At 40.5% G+C, this 16,062-nt stretch overlaps 1 protein-coding gene across 5 annotated transcripts in view; it reads left to right on the top strand.

Annotated features, from left to right (window-relative positions):
* The window catches only part of triob (trio Rho guanine nucleotide exchange factor b), a 137,955-nt gene that overhangs the window by 3,032 nt on the left and 118,861 nt on the right, over window positions 1–16,062 (top strand). For all 5 annotated transcript variants that reach the window (XR_004929018.1, XM_036130620.1, XM_036130619.1 and 2 more), the window contains exon 2: window positions 13,328–13,381. Coding sequence is in view for 4 of the 5 variants with exons in the window: in XM_036130620.1 (XP_035986513.1) it covers window positions 13,328–13,381 (54 nt within the window). In the remaining variant the exon portion in view is untranslated. The remainder of the gene's footprint in view (window positions 1–13,327; window positions 13,382–16,062) is intronic.

The raw sequence follows: 16,062 nt of genomic DNA, 5'->3' as shown, positions 1-16,062 counted from the left end.
TATCGTCATCGGCTCTGTGCGGGAGATGATGCTTCTTGCTACTTGGACGTTTTTTTTTTTTTTTTCAGGGAGCAGATGGTGTTTGATCACGAGCCCGCTCTGTTGCTGTGGATAACAGCTCAGCTGCTGAGTCACTCTCCCAGGTTGCTCATGCCATGACTTAACGTCCCAGCTTTCAAATTGGGCCGAGTATTCCCGAACGACCGAGTGGTTACCGTGAAACGGGCAATGTAAACATTAGCTACCAGATCGCTTGTGTCAAAGCCAGGTTGTTGGCAACCGGAGGTCTCCCTTAAAAGGCACGTTTCTGGAATGATCTCTTCAACAGAGTTTAGCCTAAAAGTCCTGGACTACAAGGGTTTACCCTCTTATCCATTTAGGATTGCAGGGGTGGTCGGGGTCTACCTCCAGCAGTCATTGGGTGGTGAGAGGTAAGGTACAGCCTAAACATTTTCCTGGTCCATTACTGGGGTAGACAGAGAAATGCAGTGCAAACAAACTTGCACGTGTCAATTAAGAGAGAGACCAATTAAATTAACATGCAGGTTTTTGCACTGAGGGAGAAAAGCGGAGTACTTTTAGAGAACATTCAAACTACACGCAGAAAGACCTTTTTACAGCAAGACAACATTGCTAACTACGGCACCACCGTGTAGCCTGCTTGCAGGAATGTGTCAGAAACTGAAAGCAAGGCAGCCAATCAAATAGCAGAAAGTTGCTGAAGTTATATGTAGAGGACCAAACTTTGGCGGTAGTGCAAAACACATTGACTAACAAAAGAAGAAAACAGCCATGATGAACACCGTAATTCAACAGCCATAATTCAACTTTTAGCCCATGAATTGAAGCGTTAGAAAACAATGTGTCCGTTGAAGAGGGGGAAGTCAGAATCAATCTTCTCCAAGAGGCAGTAGGCTGGAAACTGAAATCAATTCAGTTCAATTCAGTTTATCTATATGACGGCAACCCGCAACAAATGTTATCTCAGGGTACTTACAAAAACAAAACAAAAAAGTAATATAGTCATACGGATAGATACAAAATCAGTTATATACATTCTAATTCGATCCTAGTTATCAAACGATACTCTCAAATTCAGTTTAAAAAGGTGTTTTTTTTTGTTTGTTTTTTTTCAAGAAACCAGCCTATTGCATCGAGTCACTGACTTCCAGCACTAGCATGTAGTGACGGTGGAATGTTGAGGTAAACGTTCGCTACGTCAGAACTAATTCGACAAATGTTTTTCTCTCTTCTTTAGCACATTTACTGTTGTTCGAAAAAGTCAAAAACCACCTCAAGCGAGCGTAAAAAAATTTTTTTTTGCGAGATTTAGTAAGTCAATTCAAATTTTGCCATTTCCATGAAACTTTTCTAATGCAATACTTCAAATGTGCATTAGAAAATGTTGATGGAAACGTGACTATTAAGTTATATGTCAACACTCCATATATGGAAGGGCAGATTCCATCCCATTAAGGCCTGTCTTCAATGGCTCCCATTGTGTCAGAAAAATTGTTGTTAAAATTACTTAGCTTCTTTGGAAAACTGTGGAAGATGAAGGTTGGTAGGTTTTCCAGCGTCAGGTAGGCCCTTTAACAATTTTTTTTCAAAACTGTACTTTAAAGTATACTTGTAGTAAAAAGAACATCCATCCATGAATGAATAGATGGATGGATGGATGGTAAAGAAGAGAACAATGAAGGAATATCTGCATAGTATAGGACAGATGTGTCATTGCTTAGAATGTTTTGTGTGAAAAGGAGTGAGTGTCCTCATGCAATTGTGGTGAGTTTTTGGCTTTAAGATGGAGATCATCACTAATGGAAAGTCTTGCTTTTAGACGTCTTTGTGCAGAATGCATGTTTCGTCCTTGTAAAGCAATTTTGCAACACAAGAATCTTTGTGGGGATTTCAAATATTTTAATGGAAAAAGTGAAATCCTTAAGACAGGTTTCCCTGATTAGTGGAAATGGATGCCAAATCCATTTTCTCAGTTTGTAAGACTTGGGATAAATATATGTTAATTTATATAAAACACCTTTATTAGGCTTTTAAAAGGCACACTCAGAAAATGTTTACATGTGTATAGATGTTGTTTGTACATAAGATGTAGTTTAGGCATTTTCAAGGCCAAGATATAGTAGCCTGTAAGGCACTTTAATTTAACCTAAAATCTAAAAAGCATTTTTTTCCCATAGAAATGGTCTGATGGCATATATGACTTTCTGTCATATACTTTCTGTAAAGAATAAATGTCATTATTTTGGTTGTCTAACATGTTCTGAATTAGTTGCATAATTGGCGTGTTGTGATGTTGCCAGTATCGTTGATGGTATATTCCTTATCAGCGGCCGCTTTATCTGGTCAAAATTATGTGCACAATCAAAGTATTTGACTTATGTTTCAGCGCTCACGGCATACAGACATTAGGTATGAATATATCAACAGCATTATGAACACACGTATAATTCTTTCCCCAATATGTAGAAAAAGAGAAAAATGAACGTTGCGGCCGTACAGATAATCTGTTGTCTGCTATACTCAGCAGTGTGCTGATTACTGTGCTGATTACTCGGGCTCAGAGTTGTTGATTGCGTTCATCTCAGTTTAACTCAACTCAACCAGATACAGCACTTTAAAATACTACTCAGTTAGCCAAAGTATTTTTTTTCACACCCTGAAAAGGTAATAATTCAAAACAGCTTCAAGCCCCAGCAACACGATTGCGCAATCCAGCATGTGGTCTACAAACCAGGTTTGGATTAAACAGGGGGCAGCAGATGTGCAGAAGGCCGTTCATTTAGAATAGAATAGAATTACCTTCATTGTCCCACGATGGGGAAATTTGGGCGTGACAGTGGCACACCCACAGACAGAGCTACAGATTAGTAATATGAATAACAAACAAATTTAAAGTTAATTTTTAAAGCAAAACAGAATAAACTTATCGGAAAGAAAATATCTTGCAATTATTGAAAATACAGCATACTTGGATAAAAATGCAACATATAAGTTAGAGGAAAGACAGCAGCCGATTTAAAGGACAATGTGAGAAAAACTATGCAATACGCATTAAAATACAAGCAGACACCACAGAGTTGCTAAAGCGTGTGCAAATGGCCATTAGCATCTGAGAGACGCCGTAAATTACTCTTGATCAGATCAAGAACCCGCGCAACCATTAGCATGTGGGTAAACACTTGTCGAGTCTGTTGTGAGCAGCAGAGATTTTTTGAGTTCTGTTCACTAGGGAGCGGATATTTGCAAAGTGGATAGACGGGACCGTAGCGTACAACTCCTGCTGTAGGAGCTTGACAAGCGTGGCTACCGTGTTTCCTACATTGGCGTCCCCGGCAAGTCCCTGTGTGAGCTGCCACGCTTTCTTATTGCATCACACCAATTCCCAATCCTACGGTAGCTTGTTTGTTTCTACAAGTCTCACACTAAGGGCAACACAACGTGAATCCCTACTCACTTCACTTATACCAGGGGACAGTAACCTTTATAATGCAAGCAGCCAGTTCTGCCCTCGCTCCTGCTAAATTCAATTTGCGTTGGGGCTCAAAAACATACATGTTCGTTTGGAAAAGCAGATGATTTTTATCAGGTTCAAGACATAGCTGCGGCTAAATTAATGAATTCTGATTTTTATTTCCTAAATTTTATGTTTTAGAACGAAGAAAGGGTCTGACTTTTATGTAATGAGAGTATTTTCTTTTCATTCTTTGTGGAATCTTCCATATATGTGGAAAATAAGGAGATAAAATAACAAATTTGCCATCAGACTAAAAAATAACTTAAAATCGCTCCCAATATCTTTTTGATCCATTGTTAGTAATAATAATTTTACATATTACATAATCATGTAATTGATAATATCAAATATGGAAGCAATGATATGTTTTTTTTTGCTTTTGTTATGTTCCATTTTCTTCTTTTCTATATTATAAGAACAATAATGGGTACTTGGTACAAATATCAGCATTATGCTTCTGCCTGTACCTTTTCAGTCATTTTTCCGTTGATGCTGTTTGTCTTGTTGCCTGTAGTGCTGATAAATTATTTGACGATTGACTGAAAATAAATAAATGATTTAAAAAATATATATAATAAATCCACGTGAATCTATTGAGATACAACTTAAAGGAACATAAAGAAAAACTTTCAAAAATAACCTTTATGTAATAAAACACTCCTCCGATTTCGAGCAGTTTTTTCTGGCCAAGTTAATAAAAGCCACTGTGCAGGATTTATAGAGCAGCTTCTGGTTCCACGGGCTGCAGACCTCTTAACTCTCTAATTGAGCTAATATTCAGATTTCAGTTTTTTGTAGATACCTCCTTCCCTGTTCCTGAGCTTCCTTTGGTTCCATGATCTACGCACGTTTATCAGGCCTCCTACACACCTAAAAGGTCCTGACACAACATGTAGGGTTGAAAGTAGCCCCCAGTTTTAAGCCCCAGTGAAAAGTTATGTTTCCATAACTGCAGCAACATGACCTAAAAGCTCACAGAGCTCGTGATCTTGGCAAATTGCTCTGCATGATGTTAAAGAAAAACTTGATCTGCTATGGGGGGGGGGGGGGGGGGGGGGGGGGGGCTCATGCCTGCTTGCTTATTATAGGAACTTTTATTTGAAAGGGGCTTCATAATGTCTTTTTCCTAAAAACAAAAGCTCAAAATTTGATTAAAGTTTTGAGCAATCGAGAAATAAAGTATCGTCTTAGACCAAAAAATAATGGGTCTGGTGTACGTACTGCATAGAAGAATGTTTACATCGATTTATATGAAGCTGAATTCTCTCTGGATTACATTTTGCATAGGTTATAGCGACACATCTCTTAATTAACCCTGATGTTGGGGCCCTGTTGAGCTAAAAATAACATTTGCACAATAGAGTATTTTTGAAAATGATTATTTCATATACAGACTCTAAAGTGATTCTTAAATGAAGTTACTGGTGGTGCAATTGCATTACTTTGCCGGACTGCATGGAGAAACTCGATTGTCATAAAAGCAGCCAGATGTATGCTGGAATAAAACTTAATAACTGTTCTGCCATCTTACATAAGAGCCATGGTCTAAGTCATAACTGCGTCGCTCCTAAAACTCAGGTCATCACTTTAAAACTCCTGCGACAATTAGGCCTTATGTATGGTAGTTGACGGGATTCGCTGTTTTATTGTGTGAATTTACCTCCTTTTAATTATAGGTTGAATACATCCTTCTACGTGGAGTATGGAAAATCCTCCTGCTGACTTTCCTTTGTGTAGAAAATATTAGATTTGATTTTGTAACAACACAATGCCTGATGAGCAGACATCAGTAAAGCCGGTCTCTTTTTAATCGTTGCGTTGAAGATTATTTTGAACGCAGATAACCTCGGTCGCTGCTCGCCAAACAAATTAACACCAGTTGCACTAGATGCGACTCTGCGGCTGAGGACAGAATTAAGACGTCAGCATCCGTAATGACACTGTCGTTATTGACAACTCAGCAAGCCGTGTCCCTCTGCGCCCGCTGCAAACTCCGTGACCCGTGCCAGTACAAGCTGTAAAGAGAGCCGATCCACCGAGCAGTGATCTCTCATTTTCTTGTTGTCATAACTGATTGAAGCCTTATGACCCGTAATGTCACCTTGCAAACTCGAGCACAAACCTTGTGTAATTCCGCTGATTGGATGGAGGAGTTCAACGGGGTGTGAAGTATGCAGCCTTAAACAGCTGGATAAGGATAATGCACAATGGTACATATCTATGCACAGATATGCACAGCTAATAGATGGAGAGAGTTTTGTGGAAAGAAGTACACGAATAAAGACAAAGGAAAGAGAGCAAAGAAAGTAACTCGACATAAAGGGTAGGAAAGAGAGTGAGAGGCAGAAAGAGAGGACACAACATACTCGGAGGGATAAACAAGCCTTCACTCATCAAATTATAGATCTGAGGCTTGGGTGGAGCTCGCCCTGTAAAATGTAGGCTATGCTGCTCTTTCTGAGGCTTTAGCCTTACTGTCAGATCCAGGGGCAGCCTAATTGGCAGTTGGTCAGAGTTAAAGATCATAAGCTTTGACTGGCACGGCCTTCAGGACTGAACCACGTGGGTTCACTCGCACCGTTAACCCTCACATACCGAACTCAGGAAAAAGGACTTGTTTTGACGTCTGAGTGAAGTCCTGTGTATTCTGTTGGTCAGCGCTAACATTTTTGGAAAGCATTCTGACTTTACTCTGACAGTTTAATAAGTTAGTTAAAGACAGATCCAAGCAACAAAAAATTAATGTAATCGTACTGAAGGTTTTCAGATGCTGAGAGGGCTACAACACGCTGGGCCAAAAAAAGTCTGTAAAGATGAATCGTGCTTACTACAAATAGCAGCTCTGACTGTTTGCAAAGCACTCTTTTGTCAGCATGTGTAACTGGAAATTTATGATACCCATACAATTTGGAGACATGAAAATGTTTCCTTGATTTGTGTTTTTGTTACATGACCTTGTTTTTGTAACGCTGTGATCTGTCGGTTCGGTTTTTGCCCACTTAAAACAGTTATCACTTCATTGCTGAATTCAGGACAAGAGATGAAATGCTTACCAGTTAATAATTACATGATGAAAATTAATTAGTATTGCCATTTTTAATCAAAAAGCAATTGAAACAGTATTTGATAACCATGTTTTTTTTTTTTTTTTGTTTAAGTTTCTAATAATTTTTCCATTAGTTTTGGATTCCACTTCTACTCAGTTGGACAGCAAAAATAATGCTCAAGATGATAATGTGCTTGGTCTGAAGAGGTTGTATAAGATATTTAGGTAAAATGCATAGAAACAGCTTTCAAAGTCCCATAGGCTTGATAGTAAGAGCCTGAAGCGTTTAAGATAATCAAAACATGTTACAGTAGCTTTGGGCTTTGGTGATAGAAATTCAATTCAGTTTTATTTATATAGCGGCAGTTCACAACACGTCATCTCAAGGCACTTTATAAAGTCAAATTCAATCAAATCATACAGGCAAATTGGTGAAAAGGTTTCCTATCTAAGGAAACCCAGCAGATTACATTGAGTCTTGACAATCAACATTCGCTCCTCATGAAAGAGCGTAGAGCCACAGTGGACAGTTGTCTGCGTACTCAATGGCTTTGCAGCAATCCCTCATACTAAGCATGCATGAAGTGACAGTGGAGAGGAAAACTCCCATTTAACAGGAAGGAAAATCTCCAGCAGAACAAGGCTCAGTGTGAACGGCCATCTGCCTCGACCGACTGGGGGTTAGAGAAGACAGAGCAGAGACACAAAAAGTACAGAACGCACATTGATCCAGGAATCTTTTCTAATACGGTAATGGCAGATGTACTTGTAGGCTTTAAATAAAATTAAAACTATCGTCCATGAAGCCATTTGTGAAGTGAGATATGCTGGTGGATTGGTGCTAGAGCCGCAGGTAATGACATATTAATGTTTCACAATGAGATACCATCTAATGTCCGAGCATGTAGTCTTTTACTTATAAACTTGATGGGATCCACTTTGCGTTTCATCATCTGACTTCCTGCCTGAATGATCTGATCTGCTCTGCTCTAGATTGACGTGGAGACAGCACGGCAAGCGGTAAAAATAGAACAGCTGCATATTTTAGAAAAGCAGTGAGCGCTGACGCTTCTGGGACGCTTCAGAAAAGTGCCACGGCACGCTGGGTGGAATCGCTCCGATTGACTAGAGTTGCAGTGACCAGTCGCTTCGATTTGTTAAAGAGTCTCAGAGAGTGGAAAGAGGACCTCTGGAATCACTCAGTATTGTGTTCCAGGCTTCCTACAGTGTTGCCATGTCCTGCTATTGTCAGCAACTTTGGGCTTGTTCATTCATACTGTTTACGAGGTAAAGGTTATTGAGCTGGTTGCTTGTTTCTCTCACAAGAACTGGCAACATTGCCTTCCCACACTTGCGTGTAGCATTTTTTTTTTTCAAGACGCCACTGCCTGGGCATTAAGGGATAGATAGAATATGAATTATTTTCATAAGCTTCCTCTGCCATATAAAAGTAAATTTATGTAATTTATTTAAATTAGCAGCACCTTTTGTCTGAAGGCATGTGACAGACTGACAGCCGGTGGTTAGCAGCTAGCGTTAGCTTCCTCAAGTGTCCTTATTTATTATCGGTTTAAGTGTAGCAAAGCTAACATTGTCATTTGTCGAATATGAGTTTGCGAAGCTAAGTTTTTTAGATCAGCTGTGCCCACCACTGCTGAATACAGGTCCTCTCTCATGGAAATGCCCCCAATCCCCAGGAAGCGTGTGGTTTTGGCCTTACTCTTTTAGTCCCTGGGATTGTGCATTGTTCAGTTTTTATCCTTTAGTGTTTGCTCATTTTGTCTTTTTTGTCTTTTGTGTATCTTGTTTCTGTTAGACTTCTGTTTCCCCCTTGTCTGCCCTGTCTATCATTCTTTTCCTCCCTCAGCTCTACAGTTGTTGCTCTCACCTGTTCCCCGTAATCATCCGATTACCTCCACCTGCTCTCTATGCTTTCTCTCCATCTCCTCCCCAGTATTTAAACAGTCTGTATTCATCTCCCTGTTGCTGGTTTCTCCTGTTTACTTCCTCTGTTTTTTTCCCCTGCTTGTGCTCCATGTCCTGCCCTCCCTGCACCCTGTTTGTCAGTCTTTCTATCCTCCACTAAATATCTTTTTTTACTGCATTTGGGTCCTCCTTCTTTCCAACCTGACAGGAAATCTTTTATATACTGTATATGTGACATGCAGATTATGGTACAGATTACAGAGACCCTTTCTGTCAGTTTTTGAACAGAGGTAGTTGAACCACAAGCTACCTGAGCCTTTCTTGTGTACACTACTTCTGTAACCAATTTTCCATTTTCAACTACACCAGTGTCCAGTGGCCATGTAGAGAAAAGTAATTTCTCCTAATTTATCCTAGCCACACTTTGTCTGTTATTTAATCATTGTGTATTTTACTGTTACAGTACACACTGTGAATTACTGTTATTAATACTGTTTATTTTTAATGAAAGCCATGAGGAGCCATATATGCTGTTCCCTGTAAACCACGTAAGAAGCTCAGTAAACTTAGGGAAGCAAGTGCTCTGGTCACCAAAGTTGAACTTTTTGGTCTATGTGCAAGGTACTATGAGCGTACCACTGGCCATCACCTCAAAATGCAACACCCTTGGTATGGAACAATGTGGTGGATGTGTTAGTATTTGGGGATTCTTTTTTTTATTTTTTATTCAGGAAGGAAATGTTTACTGATCAGAGGTGGTGGGAAGATGGATGGAGCTAAATACAGGGGAGTCTTAGGAAAGAAATTACCAGAGGCTGTAAAGAAAACATGATATTGGTTTGGAAGTTTCCCTTTTATTCCAACCCTTTCAAAAACAAACAACACTTCTTTAAAACTGAAGTTTAAATGTGACAATATGTTGTGTAAAACTACTTCTGCAGGGCACTGAATAAGTGCAATGCGAGTAAGAACCTGTGTAGTTGTCTGGACCTCTCTTTCAGCCCATACATAGACTGACTCCGCACCACTGCTCACTTCATCCGGAAGCGGATTGAATAGTTTGGAAACCCATATATTTCTTTACTGAGTAAATCAAGCATATTACAAACATATATATGTGGCAGATCTGTTTATATGACTGAATCCATTTAAAGACATTAAAAAAAAACTAAATGTAAAATGCTAAACATAAAACTGTTCAGGAAATAGTCGGGGTCCATTGCCAAATACATGACGGATATTTGTGGGTAACCTCAAGTTGATAATCAGGAAGTCCAATAAGTTGGTAATGTATTCGCAGGATAGCGAGGGTACCCATGGGATCGCTTTATGACTTCACACACATACACATGATGCAGACACATGCGTAGGGGTATGAATCACTATATCCCACACACAGCGTCTAAGGCCCTGGCTGCAAAGAAAAGAAAGATGATGGATGGATGGGTGGATGGGTGGATGAATGCAGGTCATAAAAATAGATAGTGGGGTGTTCTGTGTGCCTCCTGCAAATCCACCAACTGATAAGAGGGTAACCTCCATCTGTAAAACCCTCACATTATCCCCTCTTATACCTTTACTTACTCTCACCTCCTCCCTCCCACATTTCCTGTGCTTGTGGTCAACATTTCAACATTTGTCTTGTTTTGTGACTATAGATCCCCATTTTTCTTTTGTTTAATCATAACTTATACATACTTTTATGAGATTAATTGCTTTAAAAAAAACTTTTTCAAAGATATAATTTTACATGTGGAGCTAAAATACTGTAAATGAGGAATCAGAGCCATTAGTGCTTCCAACCAGGCAGTGTATTTCTTTGGGGTATTCATATACAAAATGTGACTTCTCCTTCCTCGGTCTTTCTTCGCCTAGAGCTGATGCCCCTCCCCTGTCACTAGTCCTTTCCCTTTAGCGTAAACCAGGAAAAACATCTGGATTTGAGATCTGAAGTCACAAACCTCCCACAATGCTCTGTGGCCCTTTTTTTAAGAATAGACCTTTGAAAAAGGAGCCAAAAAGTCACAAGGGCCAGCCCCCCTTGAGTCATAGTGTTTTTAAAAAGCTTCTTAAAAAGGAAAGGTTCTGTGCCACTCAGCTATGTTATACCACCCCTCCCCCATTTTTTTTCTTCAAAAAAGCTCCTCTTCATTTAAAAAAAAAGAACAAAAAAGAAAAGAGAAACATGTTTTCATCAGTCCTGCTAGAGTTTCATAAAATATATTGGTTTCAGTTATGCATCAGGGCAAAAATAAATTAATTAATAAAAAATCTATCCTAGATGGCAGGCTGAGAAATAAGCGAATGCAGGCAGGAACCAGAGTTCAGGCTTCAGTTATGGAACAGAAAACTTCAGAACTCCAAAACTAAATCAGGAGCCAGGCAGCAGAACCAGAACCAGTCAGGGAGGAAGAAAAAGAGGCCTTGTCTCTCTGCTCTGCATATCCAATGACAGATATATTTTTAGCTCATTTGAAAATCAAAAGCCTACATCTACACAGTGTCTGGGACTCTGATCCAAACATGCCAATACTAACAGAAGTAGTGATGAGATCATCAGAACAACATCAGAATCTAAAAAAAAAAACTATTTAGAGCATGGGGTATTGCACATGTATGCTAAAGGTTCTCCAAAACAAGTGCAGCTCTTCTCATCATTTAGTCCTTCCTCTGTCATTAACTTCTTCAACAAATATCTGAGGTTTAATGAACAGAGGCAGGACCAAGTAAGAGAGATGAAGGAAAAAAAACAAAACTGCTCCATTGTTTTTGTAGTTCTGTAATTATCATTTCTAATCATCTCAGGATATCTAGTCTACAGGTTTCTACCCATTTTCATCTCAAGATTTCACACGTTTCCAGAGGATAACTGGCAGAGTCCTCCGCCTTTTTTGGGTATTTTGAATGTATGAATACAAACATTCAATCTGAATTTCTGCCAGCTATTTCTACAGTCATCAGTCTTTTTTATTAAGGAGCTTTCCAAAAAGAGGATGGATGGACAAATACATGTTTGGTCAAATAAATGGATGGACATATAGATAAAAGGGCATGTGAATGGACAGAAAACCACATGGATGGATGACGGCAGAACAACTACATGCATAGATTGAGGATGGATTGATATAGAAATTTATGAAAAGATGGCATTGCAAAATGACTGGGGGAAATCAATTCTGGAGGAAATGTCTTTTCTTATTTTCTTCTTATTATTTTATGTGAAGCTGGGACATGCTTAAACGGCAGACTGCGCAGGAACCCTACATTGTCTTCAAACACCCTGAACTGTGCTGCTATGCTTGAACAGTTCTCCCTGCAGTGACTTTATATGTTTTAAAACAAAGAGGAGCACATGGAGTTTGTTTTGGTAAAATTCAAAGGCCGGCTCGCGGTGTCTGCGTGCATACATGTGTGCGACTGCTCGTCTTCTGTCAACAGCTGTTTCCAGCCTTCCCAACAGGGCCTGTGTAGTCTCTGTCTTGCAAACAGACTCTTCCTGCATCAGGCTCACTCACTTTGAAGACGGAGCAAGGCTCTAATTTGTGTCACGAAACAGAGCTCCTCTGACCCGGCCTTGGCCTCTCTGCCTTCGGATAAAATAGGCCAAGGATCAGGCTTAACGTCCCATCTTACTGTCAATGCTCGTAGGATTGCTTACCTCGGGTAAATCGGCCGCCGTTCCAGAGGATCTACAGCAGGTTTTGCCTATCTGGGTCATTGTTATTTGTTCTGTTTACATAGCAATCGTCTTTAGAAAACCCTTGCGAGCAGTAAAATGTCTACGTATGGCATGTGATGTCACCTCCCTGATACGAACGCGTAATAATTTTATTTTATGAAGTTTTTCTTCGTGTTAGAACATATCGATTTCTTCTGGGTCCAATTGGTTCCTCATGTTTGTGCTGTTCTAAATCTAGAAAACGTCTGTTTCTCTCTGTCTATAAAAGTTTGCACAAGCTTTTTTTTTGTTCTTTACCGCTTTAATTGCAGATAGATGATAAATAACGCCTGTTTATAATGTATCTTCTGAGAATTCAACAGTTTAATTTGGATCACAGCTATGAGTTCTCTCTCCGTCCTTCAGGCCGGCTGGTTTTTAGCCCGTCCGGGTCCCTCTGCCCTCTGTCCTTTCACTGATAAGGCCTTGAGAGCTTTATCAGGACCCTTTTCCTGGACCAAACACTTCATCTGCCCCGCGTAAAACGAGGCCTACAGTGTGTAAGCAGGTGCTTACTGTAATCCTCGCTAGGCGACAGCATATGCCAGGCTGTTCTTTTCAGAAAGGCAGCCAGGAGAAGTCGGGAGTGGAGAACTAAGCTGCCTGTGTCCCTTTTTTTTCTCCTCCGCCCTGTTATCTTGTGCCACGATGGTGCCGAGTTGTTGAGTGACCCAAAATAGAGTCGTTTCTTGCTCAGTGCGTGATGCATGGCAGTGTAAGTAAGCATTCGGGTGAATAACTTAGTTGGAGTGAGATGTAAATTGGGCTAGAAGCTCTTTTCTCATCAAGCTATTTAAAGTTTTCATTCATGTAAGATTTATGCTGCTTAAAACCCTATAGGGGAGTGTGAGGGCACAGCCATCTGCGCGCAACATGCAGGATGGTGTTTAATCTCAGTTAGGGAAAACCAGATATGTGGATCAAAGGGTCGCCTGTACTGTATGTACCCTGTAATTCCCCCCCGCCCCCCCCACCCCCGCTTTGACTTTTGATGCTGTTCGGGCTTTGCTACTTCTCCAGTTTGTTACAGCATTCTGCAATCTATATGTGCTTCATTAAACCCTCAGTTACTTATACCATGCATCTCTGTGTGTCTTTCTAGACTGCTCTCTTCCAAAATGTGAATCCAAGCTGGACGGCCCTGGTCAAACCTCAGGTAGGTCAAATTCCTTTTGCTGGGGGCGTGGACCGATATGAGATTGTCGTAGCGTTATGATCTTGAGTAAAAACACCATGGCTCTCACTCGGAACTGTGGCGTACAAGTGTATCATTTTAATTAGTCATTCATACCGTTGCAAAAATAATCAGACGCATTTATGGTATGGTCAGTCTGCAGTTGTCTATAAAATTTATTAATCAGCGTTTCATAATTTTGTTACATACAAACCAGCTCTAGTTGGCAAGGTAAAAGTATGAGCCTGCCTTCATACAGCTGACAGCCATTTAATAGCAACAGGTGTGGGAGGGGCAGCACTGCACTGTTCCTCTGAAGCCCAGTGAAACTCTGTTTACTCTTGCCAAGTCTTACTCATTAATGAATCTAAAGGAATTGTACAGATCCAGTCAAGGTTGATTAAAGTTGTGGTCAGCAGTAGGTCCCTCACCTCTAATAGACGTATTACGTAAGTTTATAGACAAATCCTAAGGTGTGTAAGCTTAATAGAGCTACTCACCATTTTAGTTGAGTTTACCAACTCGAACTGAAAATGTTCACATCCGTGGGATGCAGCACTTTATCAGCAAAAGGTAAAAGTCTAAACTTTCAAGTGACTGGCGTTAGGATCGATGCGGTTCTGTCAGTGAAACATCATTCTGTGTTAATGCACTACGGTTGCGTCGGTAGAGTCTCTGGGCTCTATCAGGCTGCAGGAACAGCTGGGCCATGGAATTGGCAGATTTCTAGTCCGCCAGAATAACTTCCAAACATCAAGCAAATCTCGAAAAACGAACAAGCGTACCAGCTTCCCCGTTGTTTGGCTGACTCCTGGTGGATGTAGGGCAGAGTGACGGGTCACAGCTGATGAGGCGGATTGCTAGAACCCGGGAAGCCTCAGCGTGACTTCAGAATCGTAACATGCACATTTGTCTGGCTGTAAAAACGTGATGTTTCTGTCTGTGAAAGTATATAATGTCCACTGGTATAGCGTTGTGACCCACATGTGAACAGTTTGAGTTGTTTGGCTAAAATTAGCTAGGACAGGGTGAGTTCATCTTCCACCACTTTATCACTTTTTCTACGAACTCACTTTGGCGTTCGCCTACTAAGGGAACTATACAAGATCATGACCTCACAGAACATCGCCTCTAAAACTCCGGACTATCCCTTTGAACTGCATAAACAGTGTGACGTTTTGTAAACTATTTGGAAAGTGAGTTGCGGAGTTCCTTGGATTTATTCTTGCGAGACTTGATTGTGTCATTGTCGAGACGTAGCGTATACACAAAAACGATTGCGCTTTAAATAAAATCTTGTGTTTTATCAAAGCTTCCCTGGATTGAATCCCAGTAGATTGAAGCTCTTCCATGGCATCAGCTAGCAACCATGACCTTGTGTGTTTTCTCATCTCCTAATACCCCCAGGACCCTCGGACTATAAATACACCAAGTCATTCTCTCGTGGGCTTCTTGTTTGTGGTCATAAACATGGCAGTTAAGTGGCCCCTACCGGGAAATATGCACATAGATTATCTAAAATAAAAAGAGGCCTAATTCTCAGACTGCAGTTTGCGTTTGCTTTTTTTTTCCCAGTCTAATCTCCTTTGGACTTAGGTATAGTAGAAGACTTTGGATAGCTTCCATAATACGTTTAATTTATGTTTTTTTTTTTTACTAATCCATATTCGGCCGACTTGCACACAGAGCCAGAATGTCAATTCGAGCTGCCATGCTGGGAGCGAACATGGACGGCGTCTGTCCAGATTCATGTCATGTTGGATTTACAGTTTTGGACCTCAGCAGAGGAGCTTCATCACGAGCCGCCTGTGTCCCATGTAGCTCCGAGTCCGACAAGCCAGACTCTGTTTGACCTGATGCTTTTCCAACTAGGCCATCCTGGGATGAAGAGAAGATTGGTTCCTATTGACAGCTTGGCCCATTATTCCCAGTTGCCGGATTGTGAACCGGATTCGAATGTGAAATTATTGGGAATTGCCAGATAAATCCCGCGTGCAGACCTTTAACCATAACCTCATGAACGCCGCCACCGAGGCTCGTCAAATCCAAACATTCAGTCTTAACGCCGCTGTCTTCGCATGTTTGTGTTGAAACGAGACAGAAATTCACCAGCCGCTAGCTCCTCGCTGAAGTTAGACAGGCTCTGCTGGTTTATTTATGGATTTTTGTGCCCATTTCCTCTTCTGTCGCTGCAAACACAATTAAGTTGCTGTCGAATTAAGTGCCAATTTAACAAACTACCTCGAACATCTCCTTGTACAGTGAGGGGAAATTAACTGTTTGCCTGGAACATGCAATTTGATATCTATTTCGTTTATTTTGCTTGTAAACAGATGTGGCACATTCTAAACATGGTATTACTGAACACGGCTGCAGGTACATTTTCCTTAAATTGTGATTTTTGTTGTAGTTGTTTTGTTCGTTGCTACTACTGTGTCCTTTCAAAGGATTTGACCTAACCTCAGCTGGGTACCTCCTCTTTATCGATTGAATTAAATTTTCTAAAAAAAACTAGTCAACAAGGTTTAAGAAGTTTAAAACATTTTTTTTTTTTTTTTTTTGCTCCGAGCCCCATGTCTTCTTCCATTCTTGCTGCATTGTGATATATAACCTTTTGTTTCTTTCTGGTAACTAAGCAGCAAAGTGCAGCAATTGGTGCTGGT

This window comes from Fundulus heteroclitus, chromosome 3, assembly GCF_011125445.2.
Source record: "Fundulus heteroclitus isolate FHET01 chromosome 3, MU-UCD_Fhet_4.1, whole genome shotgun sequence".
Lineage (NCBI taxonomy): Eukaryota > Metazoa > Chordata > Actinopteri > Cyprinodontiformes > Fundulidae > Fundulus > Fundulus heteroclitus.
The sequence above is the reverse complement of the archived record's forward strand: the minus strand, read 5'-3'. Positions and strand labels throughout refer to the sequence as shown.